Genomic DNA, 24,587 nt, shown 5'->3' on the forward strand with positions numbered 1-24,587 from the left:
CTGTGTTCCCTAGGGAACCATGGTGGAGTAGATTCTGTGCATGCCAGCTGTCCTAAAGTGGCAACCATATTTTTCCCTAAAAAGGTTGTTATAATAGTACAACTTCTATTAGGTCCCAATTTTCTAGAACTTCCCCTAAGCAATTTTCCCACAGAAGTATAAATCCTCCCCCTCCTCCCTATTTCTTTAATTTTCAAAATTCCCTTTGTGGATGTGGAATGTAGCATGTAGATGTAGCAGTGGCATTCAATTAAAATACTTCCTAAACTTTCTCTTCATAAAAATCAGATTCATAAATGTTTTTGGAAGAATAAAATAATTTCAAATATTTTGAAGTAAACCAAGTTAAAAATGAAAACCAGCTGATCTCCTGGCATTTCACTTTTACTCCCTACCTGTCAGTAAATGTAGCAAGCTTAGGAAAACAACATTAGGCAAACTTGCCTACTATAAACTAGCTTTTGCTTATTGCTCATTATCATTAATCTTTATTAACCCAGCTCGTTCCACTGTGATTCAGACTTTTGTTTTTCTTCCTAAGTGTTATATTTTTAATATAAAAATATATTCGAAGCAACCTACTTATTAACTACTCTGGATTAAATTCAATTCAGCATGGATGTTTCTGATACTATTCTAGAGACATTGTTATGCTGGGAAAGAAAGTTCAGAATAGTTGTGTCATATATTGCGTACCTTGTGCAAGCTGCAAAAACCTGTGGACTTGTTGTAAGCTGACACTGTCCTTAGAATAAATTTATTCACCGCTCCTTCTACTACAATGAGTCTTCATGAAATCCTTCAATTAGTGCAAAGTTATAAAACTGTAGACAGATGGAAAATTAATATTTATAGCAAAATGCCCAGGGTTTTGATAACTGGAAACTCTTAGAGCAACAGATGATGTTAGCAGTTAAGATTTAGAGAAAGCAGCTGGTTCGGGAAATCATGAAAGCTTATGTACTTTCTGAAATACTAGGTCATCTAGTGATGACCTTAAATGTCAGCGTTAGTGTTTCTGTGAATACCATCTGTGATTAACTGTTTAAAATGAATTAGTTTATATTGGTAAAAAATAAACAAATGGATAAAGATAGAGAAATTATTTTTTCATACGGTCCCCAAAACCTGGTAAAAATTTGCAAAACCCACCTCTCAACTCACAATTTCTAAGAGGTTTGAAAATGCCACCACCTTGACAGAGACCCAAGTAGTGCAGAAATCACGAAAACTTTTAATGAGAGAAAGAAGCAATCCACATCACTTAGTAGCCTTAAATGCTGCTGGCCTGATAAGCCACAGGTCAGGGGCGGTGCTATGATTTCATTAATACTGGTGTAATTCCAGAGTAATTTTCCTAACTTCAGTGCTGTGGTTACTTTGGAAATACAATAAGTGGTTTTCTGGTGATTGACACTTGCTCTAAATGTAGTAATCTCAGAATAGCAGCTTAGAAGGGATCAGCACTTGATGTCAGAGGAAAGAACTGAACTGGAGCCCCTTCTTTACTGCCACTGTACACAGCTACTAAACTGGCAATTTAATGCTCTGTGGAAATACGGTTTGCTGGTCAAATTTAATTCCCTCCTGAAATTCATAGCTTGAAGTTACCTTCAGGGTTTTCTGTTAGCGGCTTTAATGCCAGACAGCTGGTCTGTAGCTGAAGCTTTTTAGTTTCAAAGTTCTTTTCTTTTCTCAAAAGGAAACTTGGTAATAGACACATTTGTGTATGTGCATGTGCACTTCTATAGCATAGTTAAAGTTTAATAAAATAATATTCTGCAGAACAGGCTGGGAATATTTTGTTGCTATTTGCTGAAAGACAGGTCATCACCCGGTGAAGAACCTTATAAGCTTCTCCTGCACATCCATGTTTATGATCAGCCCAAATTACTGCACAGCTATGTTGTGAGCTTGGGGATAGTCCAGGAAAACCTCCCCTGAGGGCTGCCGCAAGGGCATGTGTGTGCATAGGGACTCGAACAAGTTTCAGTGTCAGCTGGGGGAGGGGGGGAACTATGTGTGTGGAAACTTATTACATGTTGTAACATGCCTCTACCTGTGTAAGGAGTTTCCATGGATATATAGAGGCTGGAGTGTTTCAGGAGGAAGTTGCAAGGCTCTCCACACTGAAGTGGCACTTCTGCTATTTTTCAGCATATAATAACAAAATATTCTTGTCTCGTTAAGTATGCTGTTGATTATGACTATCCTATGCCATTCTTGCTTTGTAGAATATTGTCTTAAATTTGTGTTGCATCTTGCCACTACTGTAATTGTTAGAACAGAAGAAGAAAGAAGGATTTTAGTGAGACTTAAAACGTTCTGATAGGAATAACATTCTCTGCCTTCAGGGCAAGAGCTGCTTCTCTTTCTTTCTTTTTCCTTCTTTTCTTTCTTTTTTTTTTTTTTTTTTTTTTTTTTTTAAATCAGTTCTTTTTTATTTCCCTGGCAACCTAATGCTATTTCACATATATATTGGGATTGTATCACTAATGTTACTTTTCAACATCTTACTCTTTTAAGCCAGACCGCTGTAAATACATCGTGCAAAATAAGATTTGGCATTCATATGCATTTAAATACTATGGGATGATAGGATGACTTGTAAAATCTTGTAGCTGTTTAAAGTAGCAGAGAAACGCACATTTGCACAAAACCAACTGTGCACCTAATATCTCTTACAAATGGTGAGATACAGCCCCAGCAGAGGTGCTTGTGCTCCTGCATGCGTTGCTGCTTGTGGAAATTCCACCTGTGCACCTGCATTTCTTCAACAGCTTTGAAAGTCCCGGAGTCCCACCCACCTGCGGTTCTCTCTGCAGAGCAGCAGCATGTCTGTGCTACCACCATAGCACCACAGCTGCTGCCTCTCCTCCTGGCTGTGCAAGAAGTGCAAGTCCCTTGCATTTTCAGGAACAGTATGTGAAGGGCACTGAGAAGAGGGCAAGGACGTTGCACTGGTGTCTGCAGCTTAGAAAGGATGTTGAAGGTTGGAGTGCAGAAATGAGGGACAAAAATGATGTAATTTTTTTTTTCTTTAGAGGTGGCAGCAGATGCTGACTACAGTATGTAAATATTTCTGGAGAAAGGACAATGAGCAGTAAAGGTTTCCTTAGCAAAAGGCATGCAGGGACTAAGCTGTTGTGTTATGGCTACCAGGTACAAACTGGATGCAAAGAACCTTAGTGTCCAACAATCCATACGCTGTTGTTAGTGTTTGGGGGATGGCGAGCCAGGTGGTGGTTTCATCATCTCTTGGATGTTTTCAGATGAAGGCTGTATGCATTTTCCAGAGGATATGCTCTCATAAATAAATATTAATCTTTGGGCTTAATACAGGAATAACTGAATGAAGTTTAATGCCTTATGCTAAGTTTGGCTTAAGAAGATTGAAGGAATGGTGCAGCAATTTTGAGGAATACAAAGACCTTTTCTTGAGAGAAGAAAAGGAGCAATTTCTTCTCTGGGATTGGTGGTGGAAAGCACGAGAATTGATGGGCTTCAGTGCAGCAAGCTGGAAAATAAAGAAAAATGTTCCACTTGTCAGAACAGTGAAATACTGGGGTAAAAATGCCTGTGGAAGTTGCAGTAATAATTTAGATGTGGTAAACTATTTCCTTGAGAAAGAGGGATGAACTGAATGACCTCTCAAGTTTCTCCTAGCCTGTAGTGGGTAATGTAGCTGTCAGTTTTATCTCCAGCTTCCTAAATCTTATTCTGGTTATCTTTTACCCCTGCTCAGCCAAAGTCTCTGGACTTCATGTAATGCATCTGTTTAATCCCTTTACATCCAAACACAAATGATATTCTACACAAAATTTCAAGAAAAAAAAAGTTACAACCCACCATCTTCTTTTCAGGTCCTCCAGGAAAAAGAGGTAAGCGGGGCAGAAGAGGAGAGACTGGTAAGTTTCCAATTTCATAAAATCCATTGTTACTGGATGTCTGTGTTTTTGGGAGGATGCATACCCAGCATGTCTTCATTTTCAGTTTTATTGCTTGTGTGCTCTGAAAGAGAGTTCTGAAAGTCCTCTGGTAAAAACTTGTGACCCTTGGCATATTACCTGGTGGCCTTCCAGAGTTTTCTAGTCTTGGGCATCGTTAATTTGTAGGCACACTTCATAATGCTTGACATGGTACCATTGGTAACACATTGGTAATTGTCAAACCATTCTGGTGTTAGAATAACTCCGTGTAAGTCAGTAGTTGGAGTACTATAAGTCGGCATTGCATCAGGCCCCCCTGGTTTGAGGTGAACAGTTTTATAAGGAAATAAAGGAGGAAATAAAATTACTTATGTTAAGAGTGTAGATATTCAGGGAAATAATGTGGTAAGTAGACTATGTATGAGAGAAATTTTGTTTACTAGAAATGAATAGCAATTAAGTTCTTACAAAAATAAGAAAAACATTTGTCGGTTTGTTACCCTGTACCAGGGAGACTGCTGTTGAGAGAATCACGCTGTTGGTGCAAAGCTTGAAATTTCACTTGCGACAATGGTGTGAGATGCTGAGTATCTCTTCCTGCTGACCTTCATGGGAATTGAACTGTTGATTAGCTTGCCATGTTGAGTTTTTCGTAACGGTGAACTTTCTGGAGATGATGCAGGACAAAATGAGCATTTCTGTTCTCCTTGACTGTCTCATCTGATCTGCCAGCTAGGACAATCTTCCAATCAGCTTGATTTCTGTAGATCTTCTGTAGCCTTTCTTATCTCTGTAAATGATCGTTTATCTGGTTCCTGAAATCTATGTCCTTATTTTTCTGCATCACAAAATTGAAGCCAAACCCTGCCAAAGGTTAACGCAAATCACCTTGGTGTTTCCATTCAGTATTGGCTTAGTATTTACTTCAGATAAAAATGCTATGGTACAGAAGGAAATTCTGTGGTTGAAGATTGTCTTACAAATGATCCTCGCAATTACATTGCCGGATGGTGTGGATTCATTTTACATCTCAAATAAACACATATTAAACTATTAATAAAGGAAATTGTTCTCTCTCATTTAAAAGCAGACCTGCACCTTAAAACGCTGTTTAAGAATGTTTACCAGGATAAAGAAATTACCTTAGTTACTGGACAATAAAATCGCATTGTTAAAAGCAAAGGGCTGTCAATATTAAAAGCAATCTCAAAGTACAGCTGCTGCTGTTTTATACTCCTTTTGCATTTCACTTGACTCAGAAATTAGAGAGAGGCATAAAAGCTTAATGAAATGCCATTGATTTGGGAGCTGCAGCTGCTCAACTTAATAAGACTGAAATTGTAGATTTGATTTGTGGCCCTTTGATAATGTTTCCAAGAACTGCTACACAAAAGTCTTTGAATCTAAATAATTGAAAAAATGTGCAAATATCACTTCATGAAGTGTGACATTTTAATAGGGAGCATTTTATATGTGTGCCTTGAGAAAGGAAGGTGATGAAAAGAAAGTTCAGCTCTGTCAGGTGGCCACTGAAACCTTCCCTCATAGGCAAAGTTGGAAGGCTGGAAGATGCTGGTGCACGTATGTCTTGACAAGATGCCCAGGTTAAATGCCAAGGGTACTTTATGCAATTTTGCAGCCAAGCTGTGATCGAATGCCAACTGTGTGGCTAACTGGTGGGGTGGGTACATATGCTTTATGTGGAGTATGGCAACATGAATTGTAGTCAATGACTGGTATTTTTGGACTGGCATGAAATTGCATGGAAATGGATGGAGAAGCAATTTGCATAAGATTGCATGACTGTAATTGAAGAATTGATAAGGTAAGTGCATGCATTCAGCCATTCGTCATATTTACAAGTTGCAAAGCACAGCCAAAGTTAAAAAGTACTTGAATGGGAAAATGTGTACAGTGTATCAGCAGTGTTGCTCACTTAAAATCCTGAGGCCTTGTGCTTGGCTTCGTACATGTGTGTCTTCCTTTAATAACTGCATAAACTTACATATTCTTTTTTCTCTTTTGTTTTACCCTCTTTTCCTCTCCCCCACCCCACAGGACCTCCTGTAAGTACAGTGATACATTGTTGGTTCTTCCAGAATCAGGGAGAAATCTGTTAGATCCTGTTAAGTTACCACCGTGATAAAATGATCTAATGTCATCAAGAGGGACTTTTGATATTTATACTTACACAGTGTAAACACTAATTATCTTGGAGCTGAATAATTTAATTGGAAAGTTCCTTAAGAAAAAAGTCTTAAAATTGTAAGGCTTTATATTCAGCACTCAGATGGCAGTTTGGATCACAATTCCACGTAAGTATGTTACGCTCGTTTTGCTTATGACTTGATAACAGATATTTTACTGCAGTGTAAAAATGTGTGAATATGCCAGACTGAGTCACTTTTGCTGGCTAGTAAATTCTTCTGTGGTTATCACAAAGTCTTGGGGTGCAGGCTCCTTGTCCCTTGGAGGTATGCAGCCTCTCCAGCACATTGCAGTGTAATTGCAACTGAAGCCAGGAAGTGCTTGTGTAAAATGAGTATTAAATGATACTTGTCAGTTTAGAAAGTTGGCTGGATCTTGTGCTAATCCTGTTGGTAAGAAAACAGTTTCTGTCTTCTGTGGTTTTATGGTTGTTTTGGGGTTTTTGTTTGGCTGGGTTTTGTTTTCTGTGTTGTATGTTCCCAGGGTAGGTCAAAAGTCTAACTTGAAGAACAGAATTGAACACATATATCTCAGATATCTGTATTTTTCATGTCATCCACATGCACCAGATGGTGTAAAAGTGTGACCATTAAAACTATTTCTTTTACAGTGTTTGCAAACTTCTATGGTTTTTTTCTCTGATAGGTATTGTATTTCCACAATACTTTCAGGACCAGATTATCTGTCTGTTCTATGCTATGTGCATGTTTGAGAACCATGAATTAATATGTTGAGGTTCTTCTGTGACCTAATGATTTCCCGTAAACTGTGTATACTGAGCAGTGATACTACTTACGCTTGAAAGATTTTGAGCATGTGCTCAGCAGTTCATAGTGGCAAATTCGTTTGACAAGCCATCAATGAAAAGCCAGGCTTAATGCATAATGCTGCTGTGTATTTGAAAGAAACACTGGCTTCCCCAATTTCTTTTGCCGTCTTCCCATGAAACACAAAGAGCAACCATAAATCATGATACAAACCATTTTCCTGTAGCAAGACAACGTGGCAAGAGTTCACTGTGTGCCTCGTTATGAATGTCTTTGGCTTCAGCTCCCCACTGTTTTTGTATAGGTCCATTTAAAAAACAGAAAAAGACTTAACTGTACCAATATTAACACAAACCTAAAATAGCTCCCAAAATGTAATAATTTTAAGAAGTATCTGACTTAAAATTCCAAGTTTCATTCTCAAAACTTACAAGATTTCATCTTGGCTGACAGGCAGTAAGGGTTTAAGTTGCTACAAGGCATTTAAAAATATAATTTCTGTTCCTAATACACTTTTTTATTTTCATAGACACAGTCTGGCTAGGGGAAACTGTTGTGAACTTAATTATTGTTTTCACCTGGGAGATTGTGGTATTTGTTTTATTTAAAATAGCAAGTATTTGTATATTCCACATAACATACACCTAATTCCATGCAGTGTTGTATTTTCAAAGGCTGCTGCAGTGCTGTTTATTTTCCTTGTACATGACTACTGGCTGTCACATACAATAACAGTCAAAGGCTGAGTTTTTTCAAATTGTTTTTAATGATCTCTTATACCATTCTCAAATTTCTTCTTTGGTACCTATGTTGTAGTTGTAGCTTATGTATCTAATTCTTTACTGCCTAAGCGCTAAACTTTTTTTTTTTTCTTTTAACCACATATTACCCTTCAGTCTGCATGGACGATTCTCTTCATAGTAGAAAGGAGTTTCAGTGAGCATCAAAGTAGCCAGTAGCCTTGCAGTTAGAGGGTTTATTTAAGTTAAAACATACAACTTTCACTGTGAAAGCCTTATTTCTTCACTGTGTAGTACCTATTTGATATTTATTGGTTTGTAATATTGTCATATATAAAAATTAAACAATGTGCAAATTATAATTTACCAGTAATGTACTCTGCATGTTTGTTATGTCATATGTCATGACTGTGTTGTTAATGTGTGTCATACCATTTCATCTCATTCAACCAGGGTCTACCAGGGCGAAATGGCTATCCGGTAATGCATCATATATTTATGATAGCGTATATTACTTTAAAATCATGTTGTATTTTGGTGGGGTTTTTTATTACTGTCAAAAAGACCTTTTTTCTGTTTCTCAGATGCCTAGAAAATATAGGACTTTCCTTTCAAAACAAAATGAAAAACCTTTTAGAAGTTTTGAATAAGAACCTGTTTACAATGCATAAATGCAATGCACTGATTATTGGACAGTTTACATATTTTGTGTTGAGTTTCTGCATTCTTGCATACAAAAATAATTTTTTTACTTTAATTTTTTAAAAAAAAATCTTTAGCAAGCTACTGCATCTCAATTTTCCATATTAGAAAGCTGCACAATTGACATATGGAACCTCTAAGTCCTTTCTTTTTACTCTGTCCTTTTTCTCTTGACTGCTTCATTCAATGCATTTTGAGCAAAGTAAAATGCTATTACAGAGGTCCTAGGAGTTGGCTGCATTGTCTTTTGCAGAGTAATTTCTGATAATGGAGATGCAATTCATTTTTCTGTCAGTTTCATTCATACCTTTAGGATTTATTGCCTGAAAAAATAAAATATGAAATAATGCATCTTTCTAAAATCTATTAATAACCTATTTCTTTCAAGTGGTCAGGCGAGCTGACTACAGTGTCCCACTCAGGGAAAAAAGCATACGCCTACCGTCACATGTGTATTAGAAACCAAATGACAAAATGTGTTAGTGGATGTATTTCAGAGACAATATGTCGTACAACATAATGACTGTTAAAGTATGATAATGACCTTACTTGAAGCACTAGAATAGTATAGCTCAGTGGGCCCTCCTATACTGATTTGCCTATATATTTCAGACAAAAGATGCTTAATTTTTCTGTGGCTTTTAAAAATGTTTCTATTCATAAATATGAATTGGGTACCTTGAACACTTGCAGGTAGAGGGCAATTTCATAGAATCATAGAATCTCAGAATGGTTTGGGTTGGAAAGGACATTTACAGATCATCTAGTCCAACCCACTGCTACGGGCAGGGACATCTTTCATTAGACCAGGTTGCTCAAAGCCCCGTCCAACCTGACCCTGAACACCTCCAGGAATGGGGATTCTCTGGGCAACCTATTCTAGTGCCTCATCACCCTCATCATAAAAACTTTCTTCCTTATGTCTGATCTAAACTATCCTTTTTTAGTTTAAAATCATTGCCCCTTGTCCTGTGGCCTTGGCAAAATAAAATATATATATCTTCACCTTTCTTATAAGCCCTCTTTATATATTGAAAGGTCTCAAAAATGGCTCCCCAGGGCCTTCTCATCTCCAGGCTGAACTCTCTCAGCCCTCCTTCATAGGAGAAGTATTCCATCCCTCTGATGGTTTTTATGATCCTCCTCTGGACATGCTCTAACAGGTCCACATCTGCCTTGTGCTGGAGACCCCAGAACTGGGCACAGTACTCCAGATGGGGTCTTGTGAGTGGAGTGCAGGGTCAGAATCATCTCCCTTGACCTACTTGACCATGCTTCTTTTTATGCAACCCATTTCAATGCTTTTCTCTGGGCATCTTCCTTAGCTGAGAAATGTTACCAATGACACATCATCTAATGTCTATTTTTACTATTACAAGTAGCTGAAAATCACCTGGTGAGGAATCAATCATCAGCATCAAGAAACCTGCTTGGATATACTGAAAATAATATTTGGTTTCAGAATGCATACCCCAATTTTACTCAGAGAGCTTAATCTGTGTAGGTGGGTGCACAAGTGTGTGGAGGAGAAGATGGAGTGAAAAGCTTGCTAAAAATACCTCTTTTGGTCATCATCCAGCTGTAAACTCAGTATACAAAGGTAGGGATTTAAAAGAAAGAAGGTCCACAGTGACAACAAACAAGCCCTTAGGCTCTTAGGTGATGGCTTCTGTGGAAATTAAATATCTTTGGTGTTCTTCATTCCAGTTAATGGGCTTAATGCTCATAAAGTTTACACTGTGCAAAGTACAAAAGCCTCACAGGCTTGACTTCTTGGCCTAAAGTATAAACTGAGAAAATGAGTGAATGTATGTATCAGTGATGGACTCGTGCATGTTTTGCAGGCTTCATGGAGACAGTTTGAAAATGTAATTTTCACATTATATTTTTTTATATATAATATTTAGAGCCTGAAAGCCCAGGTCTTTGTCTTGGTCCAGCTGCTTTCTTGAAGAGATTTGTCGTGGGATCGGAAGACAGATCTTGGAAACCATGTTATTGAAACTGCTGGGTCTAATTAGTGGCATTGGTATGGGCAAACTTTAGTCTGAATGCATTTCTGTGCATGTGTACAGGCATCTGTGTGTGCACAGGCAAAGGTGTGCTGTGCCTTCAGTAGTGCTAGCCACTGATTGAACACTTCTGCCTGCCTGAAAATGACTGGGAATAGAACTTGGCTTTGGTTCTTCAAAGGCATCGCTTGGCTGGCTGTGTCGATCTTTCAGTTACAGCCATATCCTCATGCTTTGAGTGGGAAATATGTAACAGCGAGTTCAATGCACTTTAAAAGTACTTATACAGCCCTGTAGAGCTCTATGAAAAGGCTATTAATGTTTAAAGTTATTTCTCTAGGGTCCTATTTAACTCCAGTAGAACCCTTATTGCTTTAATCTTTACTGGATTTTATAGGATATTCTGTTAGGATAGTGAAGTATATCTGCCACATATAACCTAAAAAAGCTCTCTCCTTGATAGGCCAAAACATAGCATTGTGATCTCACAAAAGCAAGTGGCTGTTTTCTCCAAGACTCAAGTTTTCATTGTCTGTGTTCATTCTAATTTTAAAGGTAACTTAAGAAATAAGAACAGTAAGAGGAATTACGGTGAGCAATAGAAGTTTCTAGGAAGATATGGTATCAAAACTCAAGAAAATAAGCTGGACTTACTGCTAATGAGTACCACAGTTAAGGGATTTGTAAGACCATGATTAACTGTTTAATATGTAAGGCACCGTGAATACTATAAAAAGCATGCATTGGTTCAGCTTTTTTCCCTCATTAACATTTGCATAACAGACAGTGACCAAATTCAGAGTTGTAAGTCTTGCAGCTTGAGTTTAAAATTGAAATAGGCTATCACTTGTTCTTAAATGAAAGAGAACAAGAGTGCACAAACATTAGAGAATGAGAACACAGGCGTTTGTTTCAGGGGGTTTATATGACGATGTCACTTCAGAAATAATGCTAGAACTTGGAAAAAAAAAACCCAACAAAAAAACCTCAGCACTAAAAAAATCCAGCGGCTTCTGAATGCAGCGAGGAAGCCAAATACACAAACCGTGTAGTGCTTTTCAGGGGAAAAAGAATCTTATAAACTGGTTGAATGGGTAGGAGTTATTTACTGTTTTCCATTGAAAAACTGAGGCAGACTGAGAAAATTTTTCCTACTCCTTTTCCCAAGTTGAGTTAAAGATCAAGCTCAACATCCAAGTAAGTCATCCTGGAAATTGTTGCATGTCTGGTGTAAAGCTGCACTATTTTCAGAATAAAGTGTCAGAATATGAAGATGCTCACATAAGATTGCTTCATAGAAGAGTGGATTGGGGACATTTCTCCTACATCTCTCCATGGTGTCAGTTTGCAGAGCACCTGATGTATTTACAAGACACTTAGGAGCTGTAGAGGATTATGACTGCTGCAGGTGATCATATGAGTACATGGTTATGAATATTCTGTATCTGTGACTGTGATAGTGAAGTAACAACTGCCTCATCTGCAAAAGCCAGCAATATAACAAGATATTTTTACCCTTTTCCTCTCTTGCAATTATAAAAAGAAATTGCCTTAGATAAGCAAAAATAGAAACTTCACATGGTGATTTAAGAAAATTATTTGTGCTGCAATAAATGCCTGCCTACTAGTATGTTCTGGTTCTAAAATGTTTCAGTCCATTTTATACATAGAATTACAAATAAAGATAAGAAAATTAATGGAATAATAAAACAGCATTATAATAGATAACCTCACTGTGCCATTAGTAATACAGACAATTGTTACCATACGCTGGATCCACCAAGACCCTCTTTAAAGTAGCAGTTTCCATCTCAGATGCGTAAACAGAGGACACCTGTGTTGTAAAATCCACATCTCCACATGACATTTTCTACATGTCAGCATGTGATGCAAACCAAGCACATAATGCGAGGATACTGGGGTTAGTGAGGATCACTGTAGTTTAGATTCACAGCTGCTGTCAGTTCAAAATCATACAACCCATATATCGATCAGAGAAATACAGAACTGTGGCTGATGGCATACAGATAGGGTAGATGTAATTTAACAATTAAATGTCTTGTTTTCTGTATTCTCCCTTGCAGCTTTAAATATGACCCTCTTCTGTTTCCTAATAAAGCATGTATAGGTAGTGAAAGAAATTAAGCTGATTTGTCATTTATTTGACAGTGTACATAAATTTCTGGTCACTCTAGGCTCTCTGTTGAGTTCAGCTTTGCAGCTAAGCAGGTGGCATGCAGAAGGCTGTAGTTATGATTTTCATGTTTATGCTTTGGCAGGCATAACTAATGCTTGAACTGTACCTAAGGTCATTCATACTTGCCTTTTGTTGGGCATGCCACTTGAAATTTCCCAGTCATTTCCTCACAACGCACGATGCAACTCTCTGGTGTAACAGAAATAGCTTTATTTATGAAACAAACTACCTTGGAGCAAAATTTTGTGTTCCAAAGAAGCTGTAATTCTAGGACTCAATTCTCATTTTGTATTTGGCAATTGCACATGGTTGTAGAGCGAGTAACCAGTGATAGTTAAAAAATGCCTCTTACAATTTGCCTGAACTGTAACTTTCTCACAAAATAATTTGAGATTCAAAGAAAATGTTAAATCACTTACAGTAGAAATCTGGTATTTAATTACTACTTATATCTGTCACAAACAGCAAAGGAAATTCCAAACCATCCTATAAGAATTCTTAAGTCATCGGTTCCTTCACCTTGAAGGAGGGTTGCCAACATGATGCGTCATTTTCTTTCATGCTGGATTTTTCATTTGGACTTGTGATATAGCTGAAAGATATGTAAAACTTTACTAGCCATACAGCTCCCAGATGAATATTCCTATGTGGGAGTTTAAGTGCATTGTTAATCCTAGCTGAGGTCAAGGGCTATAATATTTCATTAAAGAAACTTATTCCTAAATCACTGGACTAGGTGGTTGGATTCTGTGATTTCCAGAAAGTGCAAAATAGAAGTGTTTTCTGAAGGTTGCAGCACGCCTGCTTTCCCGTGTGGTCAGCATTCGGTTCCCATTTATAAGACAGGCAATATGAGGAGGGGAACATCTGGAGCAGGCGGGCACCTGAACAGGGTGTTCTTATAAAGCTGAATGAGGAACTTTTCCCCTACTGGGAATCAAAAAGTTCTTTCATACACCTGTGGTGGGCCCCACACTGCTTAGCATCATCCCGTAATTACACCAGAAATGATTTGGCTAGTGCTTGTTCAAGCTAATAATGTTCTCAACGATATGCTTTGGGTTTCTTTCTTAATGTGAGAAGTTAGCTGGTAGAACAAAGCCCTAACGTACTTTGTCTCCATTCCTTGGGATCTTTGGGATGGGCACATTTAGTGTGCATCTTGCCTTTTGCATCACAAGGAAAATACTAGGGTGTTGTTTGGACTGCCCTTGTTTTTTGTATTCTCAGCTACATGTGTGCATATTAAAATCAGGATTAGTTAAAGCATTTTCTGAAAGCAAACGTACTTGTCTGGTAGGAAGGATTTATACAAGCAGTGTGGAATGTCAGTTGCAAGTTTGTTTCCATGACTGTGTAGGATACAGATCATAAATCATCCTTAGAAAAAGGTTATTTTGTTCTTTTTTTTTTTTTTTCTTTTTTCTCCTCTCTCTGGCTTAAGGTAAAACAATTAACATTTATTGGTTTTGCAAATACTGAGATCTGCATAGTGCTGATAATCTATCAGAGGACCACTGAGTTAAGAATTCTTTTTGGATTATTTTATACATGTTCACAGTAGCTATTTCCAGTATAAACTAGAGGAATTTAACCCTTTGCTGCTTTGCTTCACAAAAGGAGCATAATGGAAAAACAATCATGCACATGAGCACTCATCAGTTGAAAAGACTATTAAGTCTTTAATGTAGAAATCAGTTTCTTGCTGCTACATAATATTCTTACCAAAATAAACTGCTGTTTGCTTCAGTTTGGAAGGCTGGAATTCTTAGCAAGTGAAGTAATGCCAGAAAAAAATTGAAAATTTTTAAAAGTCACACTATTCTTTCTGTAACAGTTCCTTGTTTTACCAGATCAATTGCAACTAAGATAAACAAAGGTAAGGGCAGAGTCTTCTACTTTTCTTCATGCTGAGCAGCAGTTACTCAGAGAAGCAATCCCCAAAAGAAGTAGTACTTACTATGAGAGGGCAAGGTAGAACTGGGAGCCATGCGAAGAAAAAATCAGGAGACAAATTGTGGGTGCTAAGGAAGTTCTTTATTTCCTGGTACACAGATTTTTTTGTGAATCGGAACCTGCATCACTGTATTGGAGTTTAAGGCTTACATTCAAATTCATATTTTAGTTCAGTAGTATTAGAATGTATATTGAGGTTTTTGGCCTCCAGCAGTTGGAACGATCTCAGTTTGCCATTTGCAGTTAGCTTCACTGGGTGACGTTAACAAAGGTACAGTATTTTTCTATAGCTGAGAGTGAAGGTTGAAAGGAAGTGCTCCAAAAGCACCAGGAGTTAGCAGACAGGCAGTTCAGGAACTTCTGTCATGCATAACGTAGTATTTGCATACCCAGTCACTGTGAAAGTTCAAGCTGAGGTTCCTTTTCTTAATCAGAACACTCTTGAGTGAGGCCTGTGGTTTTCCTTCAGGTAGTCTGACTGATTAGCCCATCTCCGAAGGGAAAGTGACCTCAGTGTTTCCACTTCCAGCTGTGTGGATCAATTACCCTGATTTTTTAAAATCTACTCTGCATATGATAGGAGATCTCTCATTTTAGTTCTCTGCCCTTAGAGTATGTAAAGTGTAATCTGGTATTGCCATCACACGCATATTGTTTCTCCCTAGCTGGGAATACAAAGAAACACACTTTTGTTCTTCGTGCTGTCACCAGCTACTGCAAAACTCTTTCTATAATCTTGAAAACCAGTTATGTCAGAAGAAAGCAATGAGTATGTTTTATTTGGATGTATTCATGTGTGGATCCCCAAAACTTACAAGAATAGTCTAGAGATTTTGAGATTAAACGAACTAATGAGATTGGTAAATGCTTGAGTATTTTTAAAGTTGTTTCACTGAACTATATTTTGTCTTTGGATTCACCTGTTCAGCTCTGGTGAATTTCAATTTAACTTGCATAATTTGACTGAAATTAGAAAACAAGTGAGAGGAGTGTATGATTTGTTAGAGTATGGCACAGAAATGTAATATTTGCATTTGCAAGTTTTCTTGGCTCTGGGGGTAGCCCACATTCTGTACTGTAGGTCGATTTGATTTCAATAACTTTTGGTTTTTTGGCTAAATGTTTTCTCGGTTGAGTTTGCCTGTTTCTGCTTGTGCAGCAGTTCTGAAGGCAGAAAACTTACTCTCTGACTGTGCAATGACACACCAGCTCTACTTAGAGTTAAAAGGGGATTTCAGAATCAAAGTAGAAAAATCTCTGAATTTCTTTCTGGATAGGCAAGCTTCAAAAAGCAGATGTACGAGTATGGAGAAACTTAGTAGTTTTTCCTAAATAGCTTGAGGGGGTGAAACGAGCAGCAACTCAACAGCAAGATTTTGCAGAGATGAGCTTTTGTTCTCCAATGTAAAAAAAAAACAACCACCACCTCCCCCCAAAAAAAACCCACCAAAAAAACCCAAAACCAAACCCAACCAAATAAAGAAAAACACACACAAAAGAAATTCTACTTCTTTTCACATAAATTTCAAAAATGCGTAAATGGAATTTGCCATGAAAGAAAAAGAGTTATCGGAAGTTTTTTTGGAAGTTGGACTTGCATATGTCTTTTCACCTACAAAAAAAAAGAAAGAACTGCAGAAGTAGTCTGAAGCAACATTGCTGCTGAGGATCTGAATTAAAATGACAGGATTCTTCTAGCATCCTCTCAGTAGTCTCTCTTGAGCCGGTTATGAGCAAACAAAATTCCCTTTAGACACTCCATCTAGCTGGTGAATATATGGCTCCAGGCTTTCCCCTTCATGGCTGCTTTATTGTATTGATTCATTCTTGAGTGAGTCTCTTTTCTTCCTCCTCTGTGACTTGCTCCAATTCCTTACCCAGCAATATAGTTTCTAGGTCCCTCAAATCTTTTGGTAGCCAATATAATGTTACAACTACACTCTTTCAATCATCTGCTTGGTCTGATAACACTTTTTTCTCCCCTCTCCCTCTCCCTCTCCCTCTCCCGCTCCCTCTCCCTCTCCACATTTTCTCCCTTTTTAAACCCTTTTATGTTTCTTCTTGAGTGAAATATTGAAAAGCAGAAAGTTCTTAAGTTTTCCCAATATTCTCATAAAAATACTAGCACCAACAGAAGAGTTATCCTATCTCAAACATTATCTCCTACCCAGACACTATTCATTGTCATTTTCCAGGCATGACTGACACCTGGGCTTACAATAAAGAACACCCAACTTTTCCTCTCGCTCCTCTTCCTCATCCTCCACACTCATGTGAACGGGTCAACCTGCTATTTTCAACCTTGTCATAAACTTCCGAATGTTACACTTTAGGTTTAAATTGCAGTGTCCAGTGTTTTGCTTGAAAGGCCATTAGGACTGTGGTTTGACGTCAGTGGGACAGGACATTAAGGCAGTAAATGAGGAAGAAAGAATGAAAAAGGTTGTAGTGCATCCCCAAATACTGATTTATTTCCTGGAATGAAATAATCTTTTAGAGTTTGCTTCATACAGGTTTTTTTCATAATGATTTATGCTTTTTGAGAATTTACTGGTTCCAAGTAATTTTGGAGGGGACAGAATTTTATGTGGTACCATTAACTTCTGATGAATGATTTAGGTTGTAGTGTGTTTAAGACAACAGTAGTGTCTTTAAACTAGCTGCGTGTATATTTGTGCCTTTTAAATCTAGTAGGTACATGACAGAACTATCTGAATGGGCTTGCGTGTGCAGAATTTTATATTCCAGTTATTTGAGCACATTTGGCAGTGCATAGCTGAAAACACCTGCTTTGGAGTTTAAGTTTTAATGCAGTGTATCCGCACCATTATTTTTTTCTCATCTTGTATCCCAGTTGGAAATAATGCATTTTTGGACTAGGACTAGGTATGAACGCTGGCATTTAGTTATCCTTGAATTCTTCAAACAAAGTTTTCTTTGACCCCATGATAGACCAAAGAGATTGGGGGTTTTATCTACATTTATATCTATTTATGAACACTTTGTTACTTTGGCTTTTAGGTTTTTTTATCTTTTAAGGCCTTTGCAACTGTTCTCCTCTTTTTTTGGAGATGTATCCACTCTGATTGATCTCTTTTGTTGTAAGTCGAAAGGAAAGTATCTCTATGGCAGCTGTATGGTGGGTTTTTTCATTCCCTGGGAGCCCCATTCAAAATATGTGCCTCTGTAGGCAGATAAAAGGAACGTGATGCTCAGGTTCTTCTATCCTAATGGAACAAAAATCAATTTACATACCTGCTCTTGAGTTTTGGTAATCTTCTAAAGCTGATGGTTCCACCGAGGGAAGGTCAAAAATTGGCTTCTGAAGGTTAGTTCTCTATGATACTGTGTTATTTACCAAACAACTGTATTTTTTTTTTTTCTTAGCGGACTTCATTCCCCCTGAAAAGAGAAAATTTCTACAAACCAAAAAAAGAAATTTACGAAAAGAAGCATAATTGTTTGGGTTTTTTTTTTTTTTTGTTTTTGTTTTTTTATTATTATTATTCTGTAAAGCCATCAAACAGGTAACAAGAAAGATTGTTCTTTAGTAGGGTTTCAGTGAGCAAATGGATTCACTTCCATGGTGGTGTAAGGAGACAGATTCTTCAGAATTATTCCAGGAGAACAAAAATCTAATTCATCAAAGTCATCGTGCCACAGCTGTTACAACAATCTATCTCCCGCTGAATGCTAGCCAGCTAATTTTTGAGAAGTGACATTTTTTCACAGTTTATTGTTTTCTCATCAACATGGCACCAACCACATCAAATATATTCACACAGTGATGTTGGCGTTGATGAATTAGCCATGTGCTTTCTATTTACAGATACAGGAGTTTCAATTTCTTCAGGAGAAACTTCGTTCTTTTAGGTAGAATGTAAATTTCTTCCTGCTCTGTGTGTATGTTGTCTGCGTTCAAGTACTTGTTAAGCTATACAGGAATTCAGTAGCATAATGAGGTATTTTTATGGAAACACGTAGTTCTGCAACCTATTGCAAGGCTGTTTTTATGGATGGGTGAAGCATATGGGGGTAAGCACTTTAAGATCACAATTTCAAAACAGTTTATTTTTTAACAGCAGGCAGTTACAATGTGCTGTTTCTCAATTCACTGTACCATATATGATTTGCCAAGTTTAGGCAGGTTCATTTTACAATTTTCTTTTTTTTTTTTTTTTTTTTTTCTTCTCTCCTGAAGAAGTACCCGAGTATCGGTTAGGTATTTCATACTTGGAGTTTTGATCTACGGTAAACAGTGTTAGACAGTGATAAATAATCTGTTTAAAATGAATGAAAACAAAACAGAGTCCACATGACTCCTTTCTTTACTGTAACTTGAGCTATGTTGCTTTTACTCTTTCTAGGGTCAACAGTAGTTTCCCTTTGCAGTAATTTGTCATACAGATATGACTGTACAAATGTTGCAGATGCTGGTGAGATGTACAGGCTACAAGGAGAAAAACAGTGTCTGTCTGGAAATAATCTTCTTGCTAGCCTGATGTATGGAAGACAACAAAGTGCTTCACAGTTTGGGGTTCACAGTCATACTTGGCCCTTTTCTCCTATATATTTGTGATGTGTGCGATGTTGGCCATGATAAATAGAAGTATGTCTGCCTACAGTCTTTTAGAAGAGTTCATTCCAACTTATATCTGCCCAGTTTTTTCTCATGGTTTTTTAGACATATGTATTTCAGCAGGAAGGGCAGTCATAGTTCTCAGATACTCAAAAATGCATCTGCACCACAAGAAACTGCCTGTCAGATTTCCTGCATAAACTATAAAAATAAAAAGTATCTCGGCAATTATTTTTCGGCCGTGAAATATGCTTTTGAAAAGCTGTGACTATAATTTTTCTTGCATAGAACTCTTTGTACTCCCTTATTGTTACCATATGCAGTGCTTTTTTTGTAGTTCAGCCACTCTGAATAGCCAAACTCTGAACAATTTTTCTTTCTTCAAATCGCCTGCTTCTAGACATAACCAGTCCATCTTATGACTGCAAAGGAGCTATTAGAGTATTCAGACTGCATGTAGGGCTCCCAGCTGGGAATCTTGTAATCTAGGGTGATATTGCCCCAAGGAAAAGTTTGGAAAATGTACCTGGAATTTCTGGTTTATTTTGGAATCTTTAAAACTGTCCCTCACTTTCTATCTTGTTCCATCATCGATGATTTCTGTCATCTAACTTAGGCTAATATAGGAACCAGAACCACTTCATGAAATTCAGAACTTCAGTTGCATGTCCTTTTGTTTTTTGAAATTCAAAGAAATTAAAAAGTATGGAAAAATGCAAACCTTTTCTGTAACAAGAACAGCAAAATGCATGTAATATTCCTGCCAGTTATGCTTGGCAGCTTACTATTAGCATTGGCTTATTGCTTCAGATGTGCATGCTGCATATTTCTCTGTACTGAAGGCACTACACTTGACAGGTGGTTAAAAATATAAATTGGAATAACTTCTGATTACCTTTATGCTCATGAACTGAAATCTCAATACTGAGAGCCTACTCTAGGCATGGTGTAGCTTTTCTGGCTGATGGAGGTATAGCCTGGAGACTTAATCATGGTGCTGCTATTCTTCATTCCCCAGGTTTTATCAGGACCTTGCTTCTGAGTCACTTTGGTGTTTCCAAGGCATGTTTGAGATCCTTATTAGCTTTTTAAAGGCAATTTTGCAAGGGTTTTTGATGAGTTAATGGCTTGCAACCAAATGAGAGATTCTTGGATTTACAGGATGAGGCTATTAAAGGCTTAAGAATGCCCCCCACCCTCACCGCACCCCACCCCAAAAAACCTAAAAAAAATCCCCAAAATACCAATGTGATGGATTGGGGAGCAGTTGTAGTTCAATTCTTGAATTAATTTGAATCACTATTTTGCATGAGTCTAGGAGAAGCAAGATGTTGCTTCTGAAGGCTGAATGAGATGAAGTCTCTAGCAGTTCAGATGGGATCTGTAAGCTCCTGGTCAAGAAGATCGAGCAGCTGAACAGTGCTGTGAAGTTTTTGAATTTTTTTTTAAAAAAACCCAACTTCATTTAAAACTAAATTCCTACCTTGGAATACATTTATACTTATTTTGCAATCTCCAGGTGATGATCCATCTAGTTGAGTTTTATGTCTCAGGTAGTAGCTCATGTGAATTGCTTGAGGGCAGAATTCAGGAAATCCTGAAATGGACTTCTTAGAAAGAATGTTGTAGTACTTCATTTGTCTTTGTCAGTAATTTTGCTTCATGTGGTAAAGGGTTTTAGACAGCAGGCTCAGCTCACCTTTCTTTCACTCTTGTAGAACATTCTTTTCACAGAAGAGTTTTCTCCAGCCCAAATGATCTGTATTATTTGGGGTTTTTTGCAGTAATATCCTGATTGCTGGCCAGAGAGACTTGTTGCAGGTTGATTTAGTGTACTTTTTTCTCCCAGGCTTGGAGCAAGTGACTTCTGTACCTGGGCTGTTCTCTCACGTTGTTCTTAACGGCAATCATTTCCATTCATTTTTTGAAAAAGAACCAATAATATTTCATCAGTAGGAGAAATTTAGCTAGCTGACGAGCTTATCTTACTCATTGCCCTTATAAGTTCTAAACCAAAACTTCACTAAAAAGAAATCTCGTCAGACTTGCTAGGAATTATATATCCTTGCTAGGAATACTATACTACATCTAATTAAAGTAAGCCTTGATAAACCTGTCATTAACCAAAGGAGAGAAAAAGACAGACATGGAGATTCATCATTTTAACGGTGTTGTGATGAGGAAACCTGACAGTTGTGTGGTTTTAAACTTCTATCAATCTTGAACTAAAATAGGTGGTTTGAAAAGGCAATGTGTCATCTTTCACCTTACCTGAGTTTAGTGGGGTTGCAAACCTGCTGTCTGAGAGAGATTTCCTTTCTTTTCCCACGCATAGGTATTTTAAAATTCAGTCTGACACAGTAACGGGCATGCAGCTCATACAGCGGCTGTAAAGCTAGATTCCTGCGTTCTTCTGAATCTCCTATTGTATATGGATTGACATAAGAGATTTCCAAGCAGTTGCAAGTACCAATTTAACAATCCAGCTTACTATAATTTTTTTAGAAATGTGGAATAATTTAGTCAATTTTATCAGGGTAAGAATTTCTGAATTCTGAAATGCTGCTGTGAGAGTCTAAATTAGTGTATCTTAAGACTGCCAAATGTGTGATCTAAAAAATTACTGGGGGACACTTTAAAATTTTGGGGTTTTATTTATTAACAACTGAGTGCTGAACCACACGCCTATTAAAATCAATCTGAAAATGCACTTTTAATTCAGTGCATTACAAACTGAGTCCAGAAAAGACTTGAATACTGGCCAACTTCAGCTACAGCATTGTTATGTCTCATTAGCTTTATTTGTTGGGCCAACACTGGCCATGAGAAATGTTGAAATAACCTCGGCCACTTATTTGTGCCATGAAGTTCCAGTAAATTGAAATACAGTCTACCCTGGTGTCACTGGGATTCTGTTCAGTTTTCTGTATTCATACCTCTCTCTAAGATGCAGGTGTTTCTATGTTAATTTTGTGTTTGTGGAGCATTTGAGATACCTATGGTCTGCACTGGGGGAGAGATGATTTTTTTTTTGCCAAAATACTTGATTTCACACCAAATAATTGGTAAATACAGAGAGTTGCCAAAGTCTGGGAAGTCATTAACATTTGGAGATAATGATTGACCTGCTTGTAATTTATTTATACTCAAAACTAGAACTAATTTGCAGTGTCAAAATTTTTCTTCATTTTTTCCACAGAGAAATGTGTTTACAACATTTCTCTGCATGCTTCCAATTAATATAAAAGCTACAAAAATTATGCATTCTTAAAATATGCCAATCTATTTTATTTTAAAACAAAAAGCCAAACCCCTTCCTTTAGGTAGAGGGTGGTCTGCAACTTATCAAGAAGAAATGACGTCTGTTTTCTGTTTATTATGTATCTCCTGCTTCACAAGTCAGTCTTCTGGTGAGCATTCCTTAAACGAAAAGGATCACTGAAGGATGAGTGGAGAACTTAGGAGTAAGAAGACAGGCTTCATCTTCCTTTTTTCCTTCCCTTGGAAGATTTTTTTTTAATCACTTAGTAGATTTCAACATGTGATACCTTTTCTTATCTTCACTTTTCACTTAGAATTTTCTGAAGAAATTAATATTACATTAAAACTGCCTAAAGTAATAATACTGACTATCTTTGTGGTAGGAACACACTCAAGATTTTTGATGCATTTGCTTACGTATTTAATTTCTAATAATCCCTAAAATCCTTAAAATACTTAACCTCCAGAGTAACCCATATGTAAAAAGATACTGCTTAGATGAAAAACTACCGATTTTGTATAGCGTTCAAAATCTGACTAAAAATATCTTTCTTTGAGAAATGTTACATTTACAGTCTTCATGAGGAAAAAACCAGACCAAAATGGCACTCATACCCCCCTTACTCCCGTGTGTTGTCTCTGTCCATATTAGGGTTTTTATATAGGTAGGTAGTGCTAAGTAAATAGCTAGGTACTATTTGGGAAAAAAAGCAACATACCGTACAAACACCTTTGGTTTTGGTATCTTGGAAAAAAATGTATGTAATGCTGTAAGTAAATATCCAGTGTCGTGGTTTAACCCCAGCCAGCAACTAAGCACCACACAGCTGCTCCCTCCCTGCCTTCCTCCACTGGTGGGACAGGGAAGAGAATTAGAAGGGTAAAAGTAGAGAAAACTCATGGTTTGAGATAAAGACAGCTTAATAGGTAAAGCAAAAGCTGTGGACACAGAACAAAACAAGGAATTCATTCACCACTTCCCATGGGCAGGCAGGTGTTCAGCCATCCCCAGGAAGGCAGGGCTCCATCACGCGTAACAGTTACTGGGGAAGTGAAATAACCATCACTCTGAATGTCGCCACCTTCCTCCTTCTTCCCCCAGCATTGTATGTTCAGCATGACACCATATGTATGGAATATCACTTTGGTCAGTTGGGGTCAGCTGTCCTGGCTGTGTCCTCTCCTAAGTGGTTGTGCGCCCCCAGCCTGCTCGCTGGTGGGGTGGGCGAGAGATGGAAAAGGCCTTGGCTCTGTGCAAGCACTGCTCAGAAGTGACTAAACCACCTGTGTTACCAGTGCGATTTTCAGCACAAATCCAAACAACAGTCCTGTACCTAGTTACTGTGAAGAAAACTGACCCAACTCCCAGCCAAAACTGACACATCCAGTAACAGCATACATTTAGAAATGGTAGTGGAAACCTAAAAAGGGAATGCGTAGCCCAGAAGAATCATTTTCAATACCATGTGTCGTATCTACAGTAAGCAAACAAATAGCGTACGTGTCTGTTGCATAAACCTAATCATCCCCCTGCCTTTCATGATACATTGTCTTGTCTAGTTTTCTAAATTTTTTTATGGGCATGGCGTTATAGAAGACTATATATTTGGTACTTGTCAAAAACTACTCACTAATCTGTAGTAGCTGTAATTTAGAGAACAAAGCAGAAAGCAGTTTGAACTATATAGTGCAGCTCTGGAGACAATCAAGTTTAAGTCAAAGACAGGCTATAGTTTAAGTTTTTCTTTCAGAATGAATAAAAATATCTTTGAGTATTTTGTGAGACTTCCAGTGCAATCATGTAATGAATTTCAATATATATTGCCTCATGTTGGATTTTTCTCAGTACATCCTGAAGTATCCTTACGTACTCTTTCAGCTTATCTCTCTTAACCAGCCTGTATCAGTTCTGGAAATTCTTATTGTTTCCATTTTTGAAAAGTGTTTTTTCTATCTTTCCAACACTAGAAAGAAGTAATTGAGAAAAGAAGGAAATGACCATGTTTTGCCTTAAAAGATTTAGTATTTTTATAAGAAATAATAATATTAATTTTCACAGTAGTGATCTCTTATCTTCAGGGGTATTTTTTTTCTCCTGTAGGGCAGTATGTCTCAAGCAAATTTCTCTTTCTTATTCTAAAAAGCAAATCCCAGAAGCCTTTCCCAGACTTCAGACCAAATACTCTTGATACGAATGGAATCATAGGGAAAATACCTGTTATTTCCCATTGTGTGC

General features: G+C 37.5%; 1 protein-coding gene across 1 annotated transcript in view; it reads left to right on the forward strand.

Annotated features, from left to right (window-relative positions):
• COL25A1 (collagen type XXV alpha 1 chain) overlaps window positions 1-24,587 on the forward strand; it is a 365,971-nt gene that overhangs the window by 209,502 nt on the left and 131,882 nt on the right. Inside the window, exons 5-6 of the mRNA XM_080374081.1 lie at window positions 3,864-3,908; window positions 5,988-5,995. Of these exons, the coding sequence (XP_080230207.1) occupies window positions 3,864-3,908; window positions 5,988-5,995 (53 nt within the window). The remainder of the gene's footprint in view (window positions 1-3,863; window positions 3,909-5,987; window positions 5,996-24,587) is intronic.

This window comes from Falco punctatus, assembly GCF_963210335.1.
Source record: "Falco punctatus genome assembly, chromosome: 1".
Taxonomy (NCBI): Eukaryota; Metazoa; Chordata; class Aves; order Falconiformes; family Falconidae; genus Falco; species Falco punctatus.